Below are 19,328 nucleotides of genomic sequence, written 5' to 3' on the forward strand. Positions count from 1 at the left end.
AGTTGGAGTTGTGTTTTATGTAACAACAACTTTTTGCTGAGAAATGTGTGTATCTGTTGATTCTAGGACCATTTTACCCACAAAGCAGCCACTTGTAATATCCCTGCAGTGTAGTCTGACAGTTTGTGTAGATGCGTGTACAAGTGTTTTCTTAAGTTGTGGTTTTATATAAAGAATAAAGTGAAATTCAAGAATCAAAAGATTGTAAAAAAACAAAACAACAAAACTATCAAAACTCCAGAAACTCAATCTAAGCTATTGAACAACGTGTGACTGAACATATGTACAATAATTCTGTTTTGGTTAAAACCAGAAACTATTCACAGATTAAGCAATAAGGTTTAATATCTGGTCAAATTGTTAATTTCCAACTTCTGCAGCTTCACCAACTTGTTTTTTAACACTTTGTATTTTCTCTCTCTCTCTCTCTTTCAGGTGAGAAACCTTACGAATGCTCCAACTGCAAGAAGCGCTTCTCCCACTCCGGCTCCTACAGCTCCCACATCAGCAGTAAGAAGTGTGTTGGCTCCGCCCTCGGGTTCCCCAATGGCGCCACCCGGACGTTGATCAAACCCGCCCCCCCCACCGCCCAGACCACACCCGTTGTGATCGCCCCGGCCCGCATTATCCTGAAAGAGAAGACCGAGAGCAAGCCCCTCCAGGAGCAGCTGCCCATCACCCAGATCAAGTCCGAGCCCGTGGAGTACTCGTGTAAGCCCGTGATGGCGGCGCCGGCTACTTCGGCCGGTACCAACGGCGTGGTGAACGGGGGGGTCTCTGGGACGGCCACGGCTCCAGCTACATCCATTCCTCAGGGTGTGGCTATGGTGGTGCCGACGGTGGGCCTGATGTCGCCCATCAGCATCAACCTGAGCGATTTGCAGAACGTCCTGAAGGTGGCGCTGGACGGAAACGTGCTCCGTCAGGTGCTGGGCACGGCCAACGGGGTGGTGACGCAGGGGAAGCACGGAATTGTGGTCCAGCAGTCGCAGCAGCAGATCATCAGCCTCCCGGCGTTTGTGGATCACGACGGCAACACAAAGATCATCATAAACTACAGCATCACCCCGGCAGCCGGCACCACCGCCACCACCCAGCCGTTTGTAATCAAGAACAATCCCCCTCTCACTGTGACCAGCACCGCCGCGGCCCCTTCCCCCTCCGTCACCGGTAAGGCCTCCACCCCCCAGGCGGCCGATCTCTCACTCGTGAAGACGGAGCCGGAGGATTCGGTGCCCGTCTCAGACGAGGCGGCCTCCCGGACAGAAATGGACGATTCCGAGACTTCAGACTTTGCTCAGTTGCCAAAAGCCAACAGCACCAGTTCATGTTTACTATGTGAGGAGTGTCCCGACAACCTGGAGGCGCTGCACCTCCTCCAGCACCGCAAGGCCGCCAACGGGGAGGCCGTGGACTCGGCCGCCCTGGACCCCTCGTTCGCTGCTCTGCTGAACGAGGCGGGGGTGACGCTGGAGGAGCCGCCGGTGGAAGACATCGTCTCCCTCCTCAAGACCCACTTCGCCTCCAACGCCAACCCCAGAGACCGAGAGCTGACCAAGATCTCAGAGGACGTCGATATTCCCCTGGACGTGGTCAGGAAGTGGTTTGCCAAAATGAAAAAACTGGGCAAAAGCTGCGGTAACACTAAAGCAGCGGTTTCCAACCGGACTCGGACCAGAAGCTCCCTCTCAGCAGACACTAGGAACCAGAGCGGAGAGGGAGAGGACGAGGCCCAGACACGTTCTCGAAGCACTTCTCCTTCAGACTCCACATCACAAAGCCTCAGCAGCGGGGGCCTGGTCATCGTTAAGAGCGAACCAGAGGACCCCGAGTACCCGGACTCTCAGGCTCAGCCCCTGGACCTGTCGCTTCCCAAACACATCGAGGCGGCGGCAGCAGCAGCAGCAGGGACAATCAGCATCAGCAAGCCTCCGACCAAACAGGAGCAGCCGCTGAACCTGACCTGCCTGAGGAAGGAGCAGCTCGCCGGCCGCACCATCTACGTCACCACGGCTCAGAGCGGGAACCCGGTGAACATCGTGTCTGCGGCGCAGCTGCCCACGCTGGTGGCCATCGCCGGTCAGAGCACGGTGCGGTGCATCAGTGCCATCAACACCACGACCAAGAGAACCATCCTCATCCCCCAGCTCACCTACACCTACGCCACTACGCCCGGGAACGCCTCCGGGGCAAAGACCGTCGTGCTCAACGGACACAAGGTTTGTCTTCAAAACGATATTTCCCCTGAGAGAGTTTTGAGTTCTTCTCATCAAGCTCGGTCTTGATTTACTGAGTCAGGGAACCGGCCTGGAAACATTGAAAACTATGGATTCATTTAAAAAAATCCCTCAGCTTCTGGGACACGTTGAGTTTCTCTCTGTGCAGAAGATTCTCTGATCACATCTCAGGTTATTGACTTTACTAAATGATTTGATTTGTGTGTTTGTCGTCTCTCAGGAGGAGAAACGTTTGGACAGCAGCTCGGACGGCTTGTCCGCGGTGGAGGAGTCCACAGACCTGGAGTCAGCCGGGAAGAAGCGGCGGATGGAGAACGGCGTCTACCCGTGTGACCTCTGCTCCAAGGTCTTCCAGAAGGGCAGCTCCCTGCTCAGGCACAAATACGAACACACAGGTACAGGTTCACCCACACATCACCTCTAATGACAACACAACAACACGATCTGTCGGCCATGGATTCTACATGTGACCTCATTACTCATTAAACGTGTTTTACGGGACACCTGGCTTGTAAACACACGAGCATAGAAACCGTTGACATCACTGTTTACACAGACGAGACTCCGGAGGGGAATTCACACTGGAATGTGGTTTGATTCAAATCTGTTAGCGGTTAGCTGTGACATCATCCACCTGGCTACACACTTAATGTATAAGTACACACACTGATAAATACCTTGAGGTACAGCCACAGTATTTCTGGATTGTTCCACGGGCAGATAGAAGCTCTGAAGGTTCCTCCTCTGACTGGTTCTTCTCTCCTCTGCAGGAAAGCGGCCTCATGAGTGCACCATCTGCAAGAAGGCCTTCAAACACAAGCACCACCTGATCGAGCACACGCGGCTGCACTCGGGGGAGAAGCCCTACGAGTGCGACAAGTGCGGCAAGCGGTTCTCCCACTCGGGCTCCTACTCCCAGCACATGAACCACCGCTACTCCTACTGCAAGAAGGACGGGTCCCCCCCCGGCCCTCACCCGCTGCTGAGCAAGGGCCACTCGGAGCTCGGCAGCCCCGGCACCGGGCCGCAGTCGGACAGCCGGACCACCACCCCGCCCTCCCAACTGGACTCAGACGAGCGGGAGAGCGAGGAGGACGAGGAGGAGGACGAAGACGACGAGGCCATGTGCATGGACGACATCAGGGTCGTGCAGGTGGACGACGGCGACTGCGAGATCTACGAGGGGAACTTCGATGATGAGGAGGAGGAGGAGGAGGAGGTGGTCGATGAAGAGACTCTGAGGGAGGAAGAGGCGCTGAGACAAAAGGAGAAGGAGTTTGTGTGCGACGTGGTGGAGGTCGAGCTCGGGGACGAACACATGGAGGAGGAACAGGAAGCTGCTGGGGGGGAAACGGAGGAGATGGAAGACTGTGAAGCAAATACGGACAAAAGCATCAGGGAGGGGTCTGACGGCATCGAACCCACGGAGGAAGGAGAGGTGGTGACAGACGCCAAATAAAAAAAAGGAAGTGACTTCTCTTCGGGATGTGTCGATCATTGAAGACGAGTTGAGACACACCCGTGACCTCGCCATCAGAAGGACAGACTTGGCGGCTGCCTGATTTTAAACGGTCCACCACTGTGTACAAAAACCCAGGTGTGCCTGAACTTGAACGAAAAACCTGAAAAAATTAACAAAACAGTGACTTTTTTTTCCGTTTCTTGTGAAAATTAACTATCAGTGTTAAATTGTTTATAGAAGTACAGATTTTAAAAAGGCGCAAAACTCACCCATCAACTTGTTAGACTTGTTACTGAGACATCCCAGGTCGTTCTGTCCGTCTGTCTGCTCTTATTTGGGTCAGTGTTACTAATCTTGTTCTTGTTTTGAAACGTTTTAACCTGTAAAGATGAGAAAGATTTCTATACCTTTTTATTGCCAATGAAGTTTCCTAAATCAGTATTTTATTGAGTTCTACGAACAAAAACCTGCACTACAGTATTCCTGGTTTACCTATGGATACATGCCTCATGCATTGTATGCCCTTCAGTGTTATATATGTTCACTAGCTGGCGGGATGTCCATCGTGTTAGTGTTAGTCTTTGCTAGCTAGCGTTTCGTTTGTTTTCAGTTTGACTGTTAGCCTTAAGGAAAACAAAGTATTCATGGGGGGGGGGGGGATGGGGAGTCTCCGGGGTGAGAACATGGCTTCTGAACGCCATAACCAAATTAGTCCTATCAGGGAAGGTAGAGTCACAACCTCAACAGCCAGCATCAGGCACCCGTGTTTCATGACCCGGCGCGGCCCAGGCGGGTGGAGTCCAGGTGAGGACCCCCCCCCACCCACCTGCTCGGCTTTTACCCGTGGTTCCAAAACGCACGGACCCGAGCGTCTCCTTTTTTTTTTCGGGCTTCAGTTGTCAGTCAGTGTCTGTGTGTTGTGTTGTGTATCCGTCAGACTGTCTGTGAAGGAGCAGGGCTCTTTCCTGCTCCACCCCAATGCCTCCAGCCTTATGCAAGACCTGTGTGCTGTTAAAAGTGCCATTGAACAGTGTTATCGTTTCCTCTTCTCACATGTAGCCGGTGTTAAGTCCCTTCGTTACTTCAGCAAGACCCATGTTAACTAAAGTTTGTCGACCTCGCACAGAACAACACACCCTGGTCACTGTCCTTTTTAAAAAGCAGCTCCTGTGAAAGTGATGCAACGTGTGGAGGCCTTGAACACTATCTGAACCGCACCTGAAGGGCGGCGACACGTTTATGGTGGCAAGTATTTTTTGTTTTTTTTGTTGTTGCTTTATTATCGGTGTAGTATCGGTATTATTTTTGATTATTAACAATTAATAGTTTTGTTTGAAAATGTGAGGAAATAGTGGAAAAGTGCACGTTATTAAAATCCAAAGATAAAAACTTTATAATGATATAAAACACAGGCGTGGAAAAGGTGGAGGTAAAAATAACAAAATAACTTATCAATAAATTATTAGAACTGGTTTTTCCAATGTGAGTAGAAACAGAAGCAACTGTTTCACTCATTAGAAAACAGGCAACACACATTCTCCTAAAGTTGTGTTAGAATAAATCAGTTTTAATTTTTTTATTATTAATACCATGAATTAAAGTGAAAACAATTCCTTTATTGACAATAACACAAAATTCTGGTTTTGTCCAGATCCCAGTTTCACGAAGAGAGTTTCAGTACCTCAATCGCCAATTAATCAATTATCAAAACATCTTATCTGTTAGACTTGATAATGTGTTCAAACTATTTTTTGTTGTTATTGCGAAACAGAATCAAATATCTCTATATAGTTTAAACTAAAGGATTTTGAATCAGAAATAACCAGGGGTAACTGTTGGAAATCAGAAACAGGCCCTGATGATCTCATGTGAATAATGCAATTTAAAGTTTTGCTAAGTGCTTCATAAACAGACAATGCTGTTGATGCAGATTGAAGCATTTCCCTGATCCTGCATGAAGTTCACTCCACCACGTCGACTCTAACTTTAAGGTTTAAAGTTTAAAGTTTTCCTCGTGTGACGTGCACTTGTTCTCAGCAGAGTTTAAGATGAAGTTGTTTCCGAGCTGCCGCACACTTCAGGTGACAAACGTTAGCGAATGTGGTGTAGTGTTTTCACCTGGTTTTACCGAACAGTATTTTGTTTTGAGTCTGTTTGGTTCATATTTCTGTCCATTACCCCCCCACCACAACCACCACCAATGGCAGTATTAGAACCCTCTTCACAGAACTATACCTGTTTAGTTCCTAGCAGACCTTTTTATATTTATGTCTCTTATTTTTATTTTTTCTGTCATGCTTATTTATTACACATTGTAGTGTACATTACTGTAGTTTGAATTGATACAATAATATATTTTAGTATGAAAAATAATCTCACGACAAACTAAAATTCCCCAAAAAAAATGTAGTTCCGGGAGCTGAAGTTTGTTTTAACAAAATCGTTAAAAAAAATTAAAATCAAATAAAAATAACATGTATTCTGTAAACATCTGTTTTAAGCTGAAAAATGAAAAAAGACAGGAATGAGAAATAGAATCTGTTACATGTGCATCCGCTCGCTGCGTCGTTTTGAAGCTACTGAATCCTGAACCTCTGTGATTTTAAAAGCATGAGTCCTCGCTGTTTTAATGAAGGGTCTTGATATGAAGACGTCGCTCCTCACCTTTTTGTTTTGTTTTTATTTGGAAGCCAAACCTAGACTCCCCCCCCCCCCAATGTTTTCTGTTCTGTGCCAACTCGCTCCATCGTCCTGTCGAAGGCTGCATATTGTTTGTCCTCTACTCGCCCTTTGTAAATCCACTGTCTCTTTTTTTGTATTGTTTGTACTTTAGTTTTGCTCCATTTTTATGACTCCCCATCACAATAAAATATAAGAAAGCAGCTCTGAGTCACTGGTTTTACTTCTCTACCTCGTCATTCTCCTGTGGAACTTGTTCTTGTATTTCGGTTCCTTTTCATTGTTCTTTCTTTCTACATAAGAGCAAACATGTGTGAGTAGGTCTCCCGCAGCTTGCAATAGAGATAACCACCAGGGGGCACTAGAGGAGCACCCATCAAACTTCTGCACTGGGAGAAAAGGAAGACATCCTGCAGAACCACAGTGAGCAACGGGAGCAGCTCTTCTTAATTAATATAAATCAGAGATGTGATAATCGATTAAAGTCTCTGTCTCCTGAGAGAATCTGCATCATCTAAAGATTAAACCGTGAAATCAAACCCTCACTTTTTTCTTTCTCTCCTTGCGGCAAATTACAGATTATATGCACGACTGATTTCAGCATGAGAAGTTGTTCATGTGCAGTTAGTGGATAAATCAATGAGGGTGAGGTGAAGGTGAATTTATTGCCAAAAGCAAACAACCACACAGTAAAAGCAAGGTGTTGTGTGAGTGAGTGGGTGTAATGGATTAAACAGGATCTTAATGAATATTCATGTTGCACCAGGATGTTTTTCTTTTGTTGTGGAGGAACGTGTGTGTGTATGTGTGTATCTCTCACCTTTTACATCTTAAACACTCATCTTGTGAGGACCAGACCTCCTCATGGGGAACAAGCCTGGTGTTAGCCTTAGTCTCTATATAACCCGCCTTCTGTGTAGTTGTTTTTGCTGAGGATTGACATTTTGTGTGATTGAGAAAAAACGAAATATCTAACACTGGAATGTCCAGGCCCAATGACAATATTACTTACACTTATTGATATTATTCCCTTAATGAAGAACTATGAATAATGGTCACGGGAAAACGATCCTGGATCCTCTTTGTTTGGATCAACATTTAATCCGGTTCAGTAACTGTTGCGTCATCCTGTTGACAAACAACCCCTTGTGTACATAACTATTATATAAAACGTTGCACTTGTGTAATCGAACCATCATGGCTCAATAGAACACCCTTCATAACCTTGTAGCTCTGAAAATGTCCAACACAATCAGGGATTTTCAGGATGGTTGATTGTCCTACTACAACCAGTAGGTGGCAGTAGAGGACCACACTGCGTGTTTGTGTTTGTGTCTGGGCCTCCACAATCCCACACTTTACAGTTTTTCTCCATTGCTTTGGCTCATTTCACGAAACAGAAATGACATTCTCAGAGCTCTAAGTGCAATTGGCAAAATAGCCCATATGGTTCAGCACAACTACATAGATCACCTTCAAAAGGTCATATCTCACCCAAAACAGTTAACTCAAGTTTCCAAACCAAATCATTTTCTCATATAAATAGTCAGTGCCCCCAAAATGAAAATTTCCTTCTCGATTGCTGTGGCTCATCTCTCAAAATAACATAGATGGTTCAGCAAATCTCCAAAGCACACCTGCAAAAGGTCATATCTCTCCCAAAACAGACAACTCATCAGTCAAAACTAAATTCTTTACTCATACAAATAGTCAGTGCCCCCAAAATGAAAAGTCCCTTTGGCATTGTTTAAACACTACAGGTCAAAATGTTTAGATGTTTTGTCAGTATGGCAGTGGACCATAGAAATATCACTCATGTGCACATTTCAATCTTGGCTCAGTCCTTGAATGGTCATTGAATGGTTACAGTAGATGTTTTCTTTCCAGAATATCATGTGTATCAAACAGAAAAAAAGATTTATTCAAGGTTTCACGTTAAATATGTTTATTGAACACATACTGCCATGGAAATTGTTACAGTAATTGCCATAAATCGTGCTTACAGTAACAGAAAATGTGTACAGCACAATATACTGTCAAACAATAAGCACATCAAAACTAAAATTTGGTATAGTGAGATATGACCTTTTGAAGGTGATCATGTAGTTGTGCTGAACCATATGGGCTATTTTGCCAATTGCAGTTAGAGCTCTGAGAATGTCATTTCTGTTTCGTGAAATGATCCAAAGCAATGGAGAAAAACTGTAAACTTACTGTGTGACTGGTGATCAGATGTGTGAAACTCAACCTTGATTACTAAAGTTCTAGTTGCACCTGAAAATTAAGCCGATGATCAAAGATCTCCTTATTACAGTATATACCATGATGTTTTTCATGGTATTATGTGCCTGTACGATTTTGACAGTGGAGTGAACTATTGTGCAGGTGATGATGTAAACAATGAAATGATGCCAACATGTTCTGCAGAGAACGACCACTTGACTGAGAAGCGACAGTCAGTTCTGACCAACAATATATATTCAATTGGTGATTGGGCTAACTGAAGGCAATTGTACCGAACCGTTTGCGAAGGTGTGCTAAATTATTTGAAATTTGTGCAAGCTGCTGGAAATTGTACTTGTCATTGCAAGGATGTGCTAATACAATTGCAATTTGATTAAAGGAATGAGATATTCCAATCCGTTGTGAACAAGTGCCCAGTGGTTTGGAGGTTTGCACATGTTGTTTTGAGAACGTCTCAAATGCAGATGCAGATGCCGACAGCTGTCAGACAGACGTGAGTGAAAAGTGTCAAACTCACACAGTTGTCTTCATCAGTCCGACTCAAACACAAATATCCTCTGTGCATCATCCTGACGTTTCTCAATCTGACACAGGCAGGAGGAAACCAAGCTGTAAACTTTGACAGAACAAATTGTTTGTGTGAAGCAGAGACGTCTGCCGACATCTGTTCAACACACTGACACCAACTGAGACGTGTTCATTATTCTGTTTGACACTGTAGCTCAAACCTGTGAATCTTCTGTGTTAATATACAGAACAAGTTATTTATGCATGATATTTTCCAGGATTATTTATATGTAAATTTTCTTTCTCCTGTAAAAATAATCCATCTGCCAAAGTTGTGAAATTCAACAAAAACGTCTGGTTCAGTGTTGTTAGGATCTGTTTCTGAAAAGCATGTTTGAAGGACTCATAGTTTGAGATCTATTACCGACCACCGTCCTTTGGAAGTCGCAGAGGGGCTGGAGCCAATCACGACGAGCGGTTTGAGGCGATGTCATTGATAGACGATGTATCTCCAACTCCTCCCACTTTCTAGAAGTGAATCCAAAACATTTCAAATGCTGCGATTTTGTGCCATAGACATCATTTGGTGTATTTTAACCCTTTTCCAAATCCCGTCTGCTAACAAGGAGGAGATGGGGTTTATGAGCTATACTGCAGCCAGCCACCAGGGGGCAAGTGCAATGCTTTGGCTTCATGTATATATATATATATATACATTACATAGTCCAACATTAAACCAACAGTGAATTTGTCTAATAATTAATGTGACGCTACCGGCAGCTGATTCTCTGTCAGTCTCTGGAAGGCAGAATGTGCAGATGTGATGGAGTGCCGGACGTTAATGTTGTGTAACCTCCGGACCGACCGTCTCCATCGCTCCTGCTGCGCAGCATCATCTCCATCTGTTGGTGAGAAACTCATCGAGTCCAATAAACCGTAAAAAGCGAATTTCATCCCTGAGCGAGAGGTGGATGGACTGGGTGGACATTAGAGAGCACATTGGGCCAATACAGCATATTCCCCTGTGTGTGTGTGTGTGTGTGTGTGTGTGTGTGTGTTTGTGTGTGTGTGAGAGATACCTATATCTTCACTTCATATGCTTTTATTATGACCTCTCCCATCTCCGAGGCATTTTTTGTATCATTTTCTTTCGTTTTTATTCTGTATGGGTTCAGTTTTCTTCCAATTCAATGACCTCAGCGTAGGTATAGATTTTCCAGTGTGGAGCTGTGTGTCTGTGTGTCTGTGTGTGTGTCTGTGTGTGTGTGTGTGTGTGTGTGTGTGTGAGGCCAGTCCCAGTGATTTGTTTGTGCTGCTGAATGAGCTGGCTGGCTGTCATTAGAGCAGCCTTGCAGGGAGCAGCAGTCCGTCTGTCACCAGGCGTCCGCCCTGAGTTCAGCTCTTCATCTCTCTCTCTGTCCGTCTGACTGAATCTTCCTCTTCCCCAGACACCAGCCCCACATTTAACTGGAGGTGTCTAATCAATGTTCTCATGCAAAACAACTCACTGGAGCGCAAAGATAAAACAAAGATATTAAATAAATCTCAAAGAAACAAGCAGGCAGGAGGCCATTAGCGCAGGGAGAGTTTCTTACTAATGTGTTATCGTCTTCTTTATGCCTCACACACACACAAACACACAAAGGCTCCGAGGCAGGATGTGAAGAATGTGACGGCTTATTAATTCACAGACCAAATGTATCTCTCAGCAAGACTGTGAGTGTAAGTCACAGTAAATGTAAGAAACTGTTTATCTATCTTTTCATGAGCTTGTGAAAGCTGTATCGGCTTCCCCCCCGAAATATAGAGATATTTTTATATTTTTCTCGACTGGGCAACAGCAAATGCAGTTTTGGAAAACAAGTCAATACTTGGTTTCTGTTATCAAACAACATTACAAGAACATTTCTGGTGTTTTTGGGCCGGTCGCACAAATGTTATGTTTTCAACTCCATTTGTTTGTATGTGAGCAAGATTACACAAAAACCAACTGAGAGATTTCCATGAAACTTGGAGGGAGGCTGTGCTGTTGGTCGGTAAAGAACCCGTTTCATTCTGGTGTGGATCCGCATCAGGGGGCAGGATCCAGGAGTTTATTTCACTTAAGGTGACAAAATATGTGTGATGTTGATATGTGTGTATATAGTTATATATATAAGAAATGTAAGTCTTCATTATGGTTGTTTAAAATATGTACGGAGAAGGTATTTGAAGATACCAAGAGGACAGCAACATTAATATACTCACTGTATCTACATGTGTGTTCAGTGGAGACATTATTCAAACAGGAGGACGGAGGAGGAGCTGTATCACCACACAGGCTGAGCATGATGCAGATGTGTACTGGTGCATAGTGTGTGTGTGTGTGTGTGTGTGTGTGTGTGAGCCTTTATCTGACCCTCCTCCTCTCCACACATTTCATTTACTGTTCATATAGATCATTGTGTGGCAGCTCAGTGTGTATTAAAGCTGCGTACTTCCATCCATCTCTAGGAATCCCCCCCGCTGTGCTGTGGTGCGCCTCGTCTCTCGTACGTTTCAGAATGTAATGATCCTTTTCTTTCTGTTGACGAGACGAGATCCAGGCGCCTGCTTCTGGAATCCAACATTTGTCTCCTGTGCTCTTCAGATTAAAGCTCTAAATAATTATATATGAAAGCCGTGGCGCGCTGTGTGATCACAGCTCTGCAGCTACAGCTCATTTTAAGTTTCCTTTATCTCACTGCTTTGTGTTTACAGCACATTCTACAGCCTGGTTGAGGCCCAGCTTCATCCCCTCAACAGGAGGCTGTTAACAGCAGAACAGCTCTGATAGATCCACTACCTGCACAGCACAGAGAGCAACCCTGTCTCCTGGAAACATCCCATCCCTGCATGAATACACCGCACCAAATACATTCTGTAGGAAGTGAAATGAGGAAAATACCACTGTATTTAACCAGAGGTGTGTTTTGACTCTTTAGCCGGATCCATGTCCCATCTACTAACAAGGAGGAGGCAGGATGTATGACCTATTCTGCAGCCAACCACCAGGGGGTGCATTTGTCCATCTTGGTATTCAGATTATTTGAGGAGTTCATTATGACTTGTTCATGACACGCCATCATATCACAGGGAAATGTTTTTCTGCTCAGGCTTTAGATTTTCCAGCTCTCATTTCTGGTGATATCTTTGTCGTCCTTTGACAGATCAGCTCCAAAAGTTAATCATCTCGAGATAAACAAGTAAATATCAAACCAAGTCTGGAGAGAATCCGTCCATGCATTGTTGAATTAGTTTGCACAAATGCACACACACACCTGCTTCCAGCTACACTGGGGGTTGGGTACCACATAAATATCAAGCGGACCAATAGAACAAAGGTGTTTCAGTGGTTCCTCGGTAGAAACAAACATCGTTAAAAGAAGTCAGTAAAAGTGTGAAAGTCCTTGAGAAGCATCAACAGGAACCTTGGTCCGAGTTACAGGGTTTAAAAACTTTCCATGTCGAAGGTATCAACAGAGCGAGTAGAACAAACAGCCTCCTGCCCCCCTGCTGTGAGGCTCCAGCTCATTAGCCTCCTCCCTCCTCTTCCCTCACTTTCTCCTCTTCAAACCTCTTTCATCCTCCACCTTCCTTCATCTGACGCCCCATCGCTCCAACTCTCCGTCCTCTCACCCCCCCCTTCTTTTTCCCTCTACCTCCACGATGAGTCTTGTCTTTTCTCCGGCAGAATCGTGATGAGTTGGCTTCCCTCCATCTCATTTAATCGGCGGGGCAGTGACTCAGGCTTGTGGAAAGGGGGGGGGGGGGGGGGGGGGGTCTCAGTGTTTGCTGTCACAGTTTGTCTTTTAGCTGAAGATGTCCTCTGTCTCAATCCGTCTTGAAAATGGAGTCATGGTCGAAATAAAATCTATCTGCAAAAAAGTGTTTCATTTCCTTTTATTATCATGAATTGCTACAAAATCCAATTAGACGCTCTAGTGTCTTATCCTATTTATCTTTGGCCGAGGACAGATTAAAAAAATCGCCTTGATGGTCATTGATGACGCTTCACCTTCCTCACAGCTGGAGACGCCCTCTCATCATCTTCATCAGAGCCTTTACACCTGTTCAGAGATCAGCCACATCGATCAAGGCAAGAGGCTGAAAAGAAATCGAAGGGATAAAATACAACCAACAACCAGGACATTACTTATCTTATAAAACATCTTGTTTTAGATTAGAAGGTGTTTAGATAAATTGAAATGACGACCGGCTGCTGGCGCTGGAGGAAAAGTAAAGAGGATTGAATGTCATAATAAACAATCCATTAGTTTTATTTGTTTTCTGAGTGAACTTCATCTGTAGAACCCTGATGTGAAAAAGAAGAATAAACCAGTTCTCATGTTTGAAGCTTCACGCTGACTCCAGGATCACTCCCTCCTGGCGTCTGACCCTTGCTCTTCACACCGGGAGACCCTGTTTATTCACCGTCAATACGCTTCGGTTCACAGCGCCGACGTTCTGCGATCCTCTGACCCGTGAGGAGCCGGAGCTGCTGGAGCTGCTGGAGCTGCTGGAGCTGATGGAGCTGCTGGAGCTGCTGGAGCTGCTGGAGCTGCTGGAGCTGCTGGAGCTGATGGAGCTGCTGGAGCTTGAAGATGAGCAGGAGGAGCTGACAGCGCTCAACACGTCAGACTCCTCCAGTGAAGATGACAGGAAGTTGATGGACGGGTCAAACGAGGAAGACGAGTGAGAGTCTTGTTGAACGAGTCCTGTTCAGTGGATTCAAAGTTCTTCTCCGGCTCTAAACTGCTCTCAGCTTCTAGTTAAGTTTGTCTTCTGACCTTTTTGTCCTGGTCCTCACTTCGGTCTCTGTTCACTCGTCAACGTCACTGAGTCAAATCAACAGCCTGTGGTTCAAAATGACTCTCTGAGACACTCATGTATTACTGGAAGCACTCATGCACAACGGGATGTTTCACTCTTAACACACTTTTCAAAGAATGCAGTTGAATATATTCGTATGAGAAGTTGCAGCCTGTGGGTCCCAGTGATTTATGAGACGCTGAGACAGCAGCAATCTACCAGTGAGGAATGTTTCCCCAGAAAACAAACAAACGTGTGCGTCCTGCACTCAATTGAACTAACAAAACGGATTGTCACACACACAATAAAACTACAAAACTACATAACAACTGGTTTGTAAGCCTCTCGTCTCTAGAAGTGATAAACAAAAAAAATCTAATTAGAAAGAAGAGCTCAGTGTCGACCGGCACCATTAAAAGTTCTGTCATTAATGTTTTATATTGTTTGTTGTTTAATCAGCGAGAAAATCTGTGAAACCACAAATTGTAATTTTTACGCTTTTGTTTTCTTCTTTCTTTGGTTAAAGGTCCAGTTTGTGAGATTCAGAGGGAATTGAACATAAATATCAGAATTATTTATCTGCAGATAAAAACAAAGGTTTTTTACAAAAGTCTGAATTCCAGTCTGTTCTCCTGAAGATCTGTAACATCACCACTAGAGGCCACTAAATCCTACACACATGCTTTGGCTTCACGTTTGGGAGCCGTCATGTCGTCCATCTTGATTTAGCTCGCTGGTGGATTAAAGTTTCTTTCACAGACTCCTCCCGATGACTGAAGCTCAGACACCAGCGTCGTGTGTGATCACTGACAGAATGAATCTTTTACCCAAACCTCCTCTTGACGGTTTCAAACCAGACCTCATTCTCTCCCCACGGACCTCTGCCCCCCCTCCCCCCCAGACGGGCCTCTCCACCCCCCCAGGCCTCTGCATCAGTCTGAGCTCCCTCTCTTACCCCTGAACTGTCAATCGCCCTCTTTTCCACCACAGGCGGCAAAACCAATTAGTGTCCGTGACCCCCGGGCCACAGAGCGGCCCTTCAAGTTTCCAAACTGGGTTTTTATTTTCTCATCCCTGTGACCACAAAACAATCTGGTCCAGTCAGCGCAGGTCAGCCGGAGAGGAGAGGCTGCAGGAGATGGTTTGTGATTCCAGCACGGCTCCTATAAACATCTGTGACGTGGTTTATCTGCACCCGGACCACAGAGGAGGACGAGACCATCACAGGGAAATTACCAGCAGCGATTATGTGAGATGAGAGCAGACACAAATGACCCCCGTGGAACTGTTCATTTTCCTTCCGTCTGTTTGATTTGCACATGAAACGTGTCTCATTGTTCTCTGATGACTCCTTCAGCTCGTTTAGAAAACACATCTCCACCTGTTGTTCCATTTGGCAAACAGGAGCAGCAACACAACACTGGAAACCAGTAGGTTTGTCACAATCTGCTTTTTGAGTCTTTTTTATCAACACCTCTTTCTCCGAAGTGAAACTCTGATGAGGTTCAATCTCTGTCTGTGTTCTAATTCATCTCAAAGTGTAAGAAAAGCCCCTGGAGAGAGTTTGACTTTATAATCAGATTCCTAGTGCTGCTGCCTGATGTGCAAATGAAGTGTTCAGACACGTTTGTGATGCTTGAATCTGTCATATTCTTAATACCTGAAAACAATCAACAGTTTTAATTTAATTTAAGACTTTTTTTTAAACGATGATGAATTAAATTTAAGACGAATGTCAAGTACGACAGATTTAAACGATTATGAGTCTCAGTATTATTAAGATGAAGGAGCTGAGTGGAGTTAAACCCTGAAAACACCACGTCACTCAAACTACATGAGACAGAAGGGATTCAAAGTGTTTTACTCTGAAAAGCTGAGTGAACGGATATTAATTCTGACCAGAATACAAATCAACAGAAACCTGAAAATAGATCTCCTTTTTAAATTGAATATGCTTTGAATTTCATTATGGCTGCTTATTAAAACACTTATTCTGTCCTCACAGACATTTTCATGAGCTGCTGGTTAAAGGACATAATGATGGACAGGTTCAACTTACTGTACAACCCACTTTAAAGCAGAATCTATATATTTCTGTTGAGGGGTTGTGACGAGGAACAACACAGACCTACACATGTTTAACTGACTTGCATCCAAACTCACCTATAAGCTTATCAAATAATCATAATTATATTTACCTGAGAGCAAAAAGCAGAGAGTCCACAGGTTCACGGAGGAGAATGTTTTTCAAAACCCAGATTTCAACAGGGTCTAATCTGCCCAGTGGGGAAATGAATGTGTGGCAGTCAGCTCCAGCTCAGCCTGCTGCTCCAAGTGTGAACACACACACACACACCAGGTCTGGTTTAAATAGATCCATTTGCAGATGCATTATTCATGTTCCACCCCGTAAGCACTAATATATTTTTACCTGCCGCTGTGTTTAACACATTCCATGGAAACAGTGGTTATTTTTGCAAAGTGAAGTAAACGTTGAGATAAGTTGTGTTGTGAAGTTTCTCAGCAGATGTTGGGTCCACTTGGACTTTAAATCCTCAGGAGGCACTGATGGTTCCTTTCAACACCCGCCCCCCTCACACAGGATGTATTTATCAAATTGGGACGTGATGGCGGCTGCTGAAAGTGTCAGTTTGTGGGGAAAGTGTAATTATCTGAGTTATCCTTGCACATAAGAAACACAGCGAATGTTACACTGCCATTATCTGTCACAGCCTGCGTTCGCCACTGTGTGGTCTCCCTGCACTCTGTCTCAGCTCAACAGCCGAGTTGCAGACGGATCCATATTCAGGCGGCGCTAAATTATTCTGCCAGAATTTCCAGTTGAAAGCGAAGAGGAGGAAATGAGCATAAAAGGACCAGAAACCAGATGAGTGAGGTGGTGAAAGGAAAATATATAAAACCAATACACATGGACAAATGTCTAAAGATGCAAAAACATCATGGAGAGATACAAGCTGTTGACAAACTATGAAAGTGTGTCTCTTTTTACCAAACTGTGCCACAACTGTTTGTAACTTCAGCTAACAAGTGTTGAGATTATATTTATTCATCCTTATATTCTATAAACCTGGACATTTTCTCCACAGAGCATCAACTCTAAAGGATCTTTACACTCAGGGTTGGATTCTTTACCATCGTATCAAAGAGGTTGGAAGCTGGCAGGTTTTCATGGGACAAAAGCTCTTAATTAATACTCGAGACTTGTCTGAGTGCTGCCGAGACGAAGGCCCACCTCCTCTTCCTCACAGCTTATCATCGCGCCGAGGAGAAACTGAAAATGTTTTCAGAAAAATCTATTTATTGTTGGAAAGCGAGGCTGCGAGGGGGCTCGGCCGTGATAACAGATTCCTATCGCGACCAACACCGGCTCCTGTGTGGAGGAGGCACCAGGGAGAAGCTGGAGGTATTTTGGGGAGAGAAGCTGACGGGGGTGCGAGAATGATCCGTTTTTAAAAGTGAGTTTATTTTTTATGTCTGCAGAGAGACACACGTCTAAAACTGTCTCGTCCTCGGCTGCTGGTGTTTCTGCTCCAGATTAGCAGCGTTTCTCCAGGGTTTGTTATTTCTCCACTCGAGATAGGATCCAGTGTTATCTCCAGTGGAAGTCGAGTGTGTGTTGACTGATTTAATATATATATTCTGTGTTGTGTCAGAAATCTTTCTCACTGTGTGTTTTCGGACATCAGGTGAAGCGTTGAGGTGTAAAATAATTCACTGGGAACAACAGGTTGAGATTTGACTCCAAACTCCCATCAGACATTTGTGTGAAGCATCTTAACAGAAACATAAATAAATAAATCATCACTTTCACCCGTCCAGTGGAATATATGAAGTATTCAACTTTGGGATAATATATAAATGGCGATCGAGATCACAAGGTGCCAGTTATCTGCCCAAATAATACGTGTGGGGGGTTTAATAAATAATCCTAATGCTTTTAATGCAATTATTAAGATCTCAAGTTGATCCTGTCTGATAATTACGATAATCCGCTCTGACAGAACCCTGCGATAATGAGAGAGTGAGAGCAGGAAGCTTCACCACCCGGATGTTGTGTACTTTTACAAATCATTTTGAAAATTATCTCATGTTTTCCCCCAAAATTCGTTGTTTTCTGAATTTGAATTGCTCTTGTTTAATTTGATCTCCAGCGCTGTTCTCCCAGTTTCACTATAGCTTCCATTTAAAGACCTCAGAGACCAAATTTCAGGTATTTAACCTTTAGTGGAAGTGAGTTGATCTCACTGATATTCGCTGCTTTATTAAATATATATAAGATGAACTTTCCACACGTTGAGTGGCAAACTGTATTTCTCGATCCTCTCAAAGACTAAGAACATTTTCCCCAACTTGCCTTCGTCTGTTTTCATCTTCTCCTCCTGCGATGGATTTGGATTCGATAAGAGAAGTGAAAGGAAATTGCTTTTAGCCAGATTCATCTTATCCCTGCTCGTCATGAAAGGACCAGGCCTCGCTGGAGTTTTCCCCCGTTTGCGTCCTGGCTCCTGGGGGGGGGGGGGCGGAAGTTGACACGTTCACAATGAGCAGCGGCTCTAAGGGAAGTTGTCACATGTCACTTTAACCTTTTGGATGGCGGTGATGGATCCAGTCTGAGGTGACACTGGAGGTCTGGGTGTTTTTCGAGAGTCTTTAGAGGGAATGCTTTGACCAATACATCACATTTCAAGCAACAGGCTTTAAAACAGTCTGTTGTGTGGATTTAAAATCAGTTTAAATCACCTTTATACATGTTTTTAAAACAATCCCTTAAAAAAAATGACATTATTCATGAAGCTGGACTCTTGTCTTGCCTGCTGCAGCATTAAATTATATACCTGCAGAAGATATAACTTTCCTTAGGTCAGTATGAGAGGCCTTTTGTTTCTGTTAACGTACAAACAAGTGGATTAAATCAAACTGTGTCTGAAATAATAGAAGAGCTTTAATTTCACAGAGAAACATGAGATCATGAGTCTTATTCCGACTGCAGCCGGGGTTAAAAATCATTTACACTGTTCATTTCTGGTCAAAGACATTAAAGGCTGATCATAATCTTTAAATTACTTTAAGAGGAAATATGCGATACAGTACATTATTCAGCAGAATGGAGTCACTGCCACTTGTTATTCTGTGTTCATGTAATTCACTGAATTGTCGTCTTACACCTCCACGCAGATCTTAATCTTTAAATTACCTTCAGTTCCACTGAAACCTGCGCGTGAACAGATAATCCACGACGAATCAGAATCCTTCGGGTTATTAAAATCAAATGTCACCCAACAAAATAAAATACCAACTGAGTCTGTGGGAAAAAAAAGTTTATTTTAATCAAACAGGATTTAGTTTGT

At 44.3% G+C, this 19,328-nt stretch overlaps 1 protein-coding gene across 1 annotated transcript in view; it reads left to right on the forward strand.

Moving 5' to 3' along the window:
* The window catches only part of LOC133968496 (zinc finger E-box-binding homeobox 1-like), a 48,168-nt gene extending 41,587 nt beyond the window's left edge, over positions 1-6,581 (forward strand). The window contains exons 6-8 of the mRNA XM_062404586.1: positions 436-2,219; positions 2,458-2,632; positions 3,008-6,581. Of these exons, the coding sequence (XP_062260570.1) occupies positions 436-2,219; positions 2,458-2,632; positions 3,008-3,696 (2,648 nt within the window). The 3' untranslated portion in view covers positions 3,697-6,581. The remainder of the gene's footprint in view (positions 1-435; positions 2,220-2,457; positions 2,633-3,007) is intronic.
* Positions 6,582-19,328: the final 12,747 nt, after the last annotated feature.

This window comes from Platichthys flesus, chromosome 14 (assembly GCF_949316205.1).
Source record: "Platichthys flesus chromosome 14, fPlaFle2.1, whole genome shotgun sequence".
Lineage (NCBI taxonomy): Eukaryota > Metazoa > Chordata > Actinopteri > Pleuronectiformes > Pleuronectidae > Platichthys > Platichthys flesus.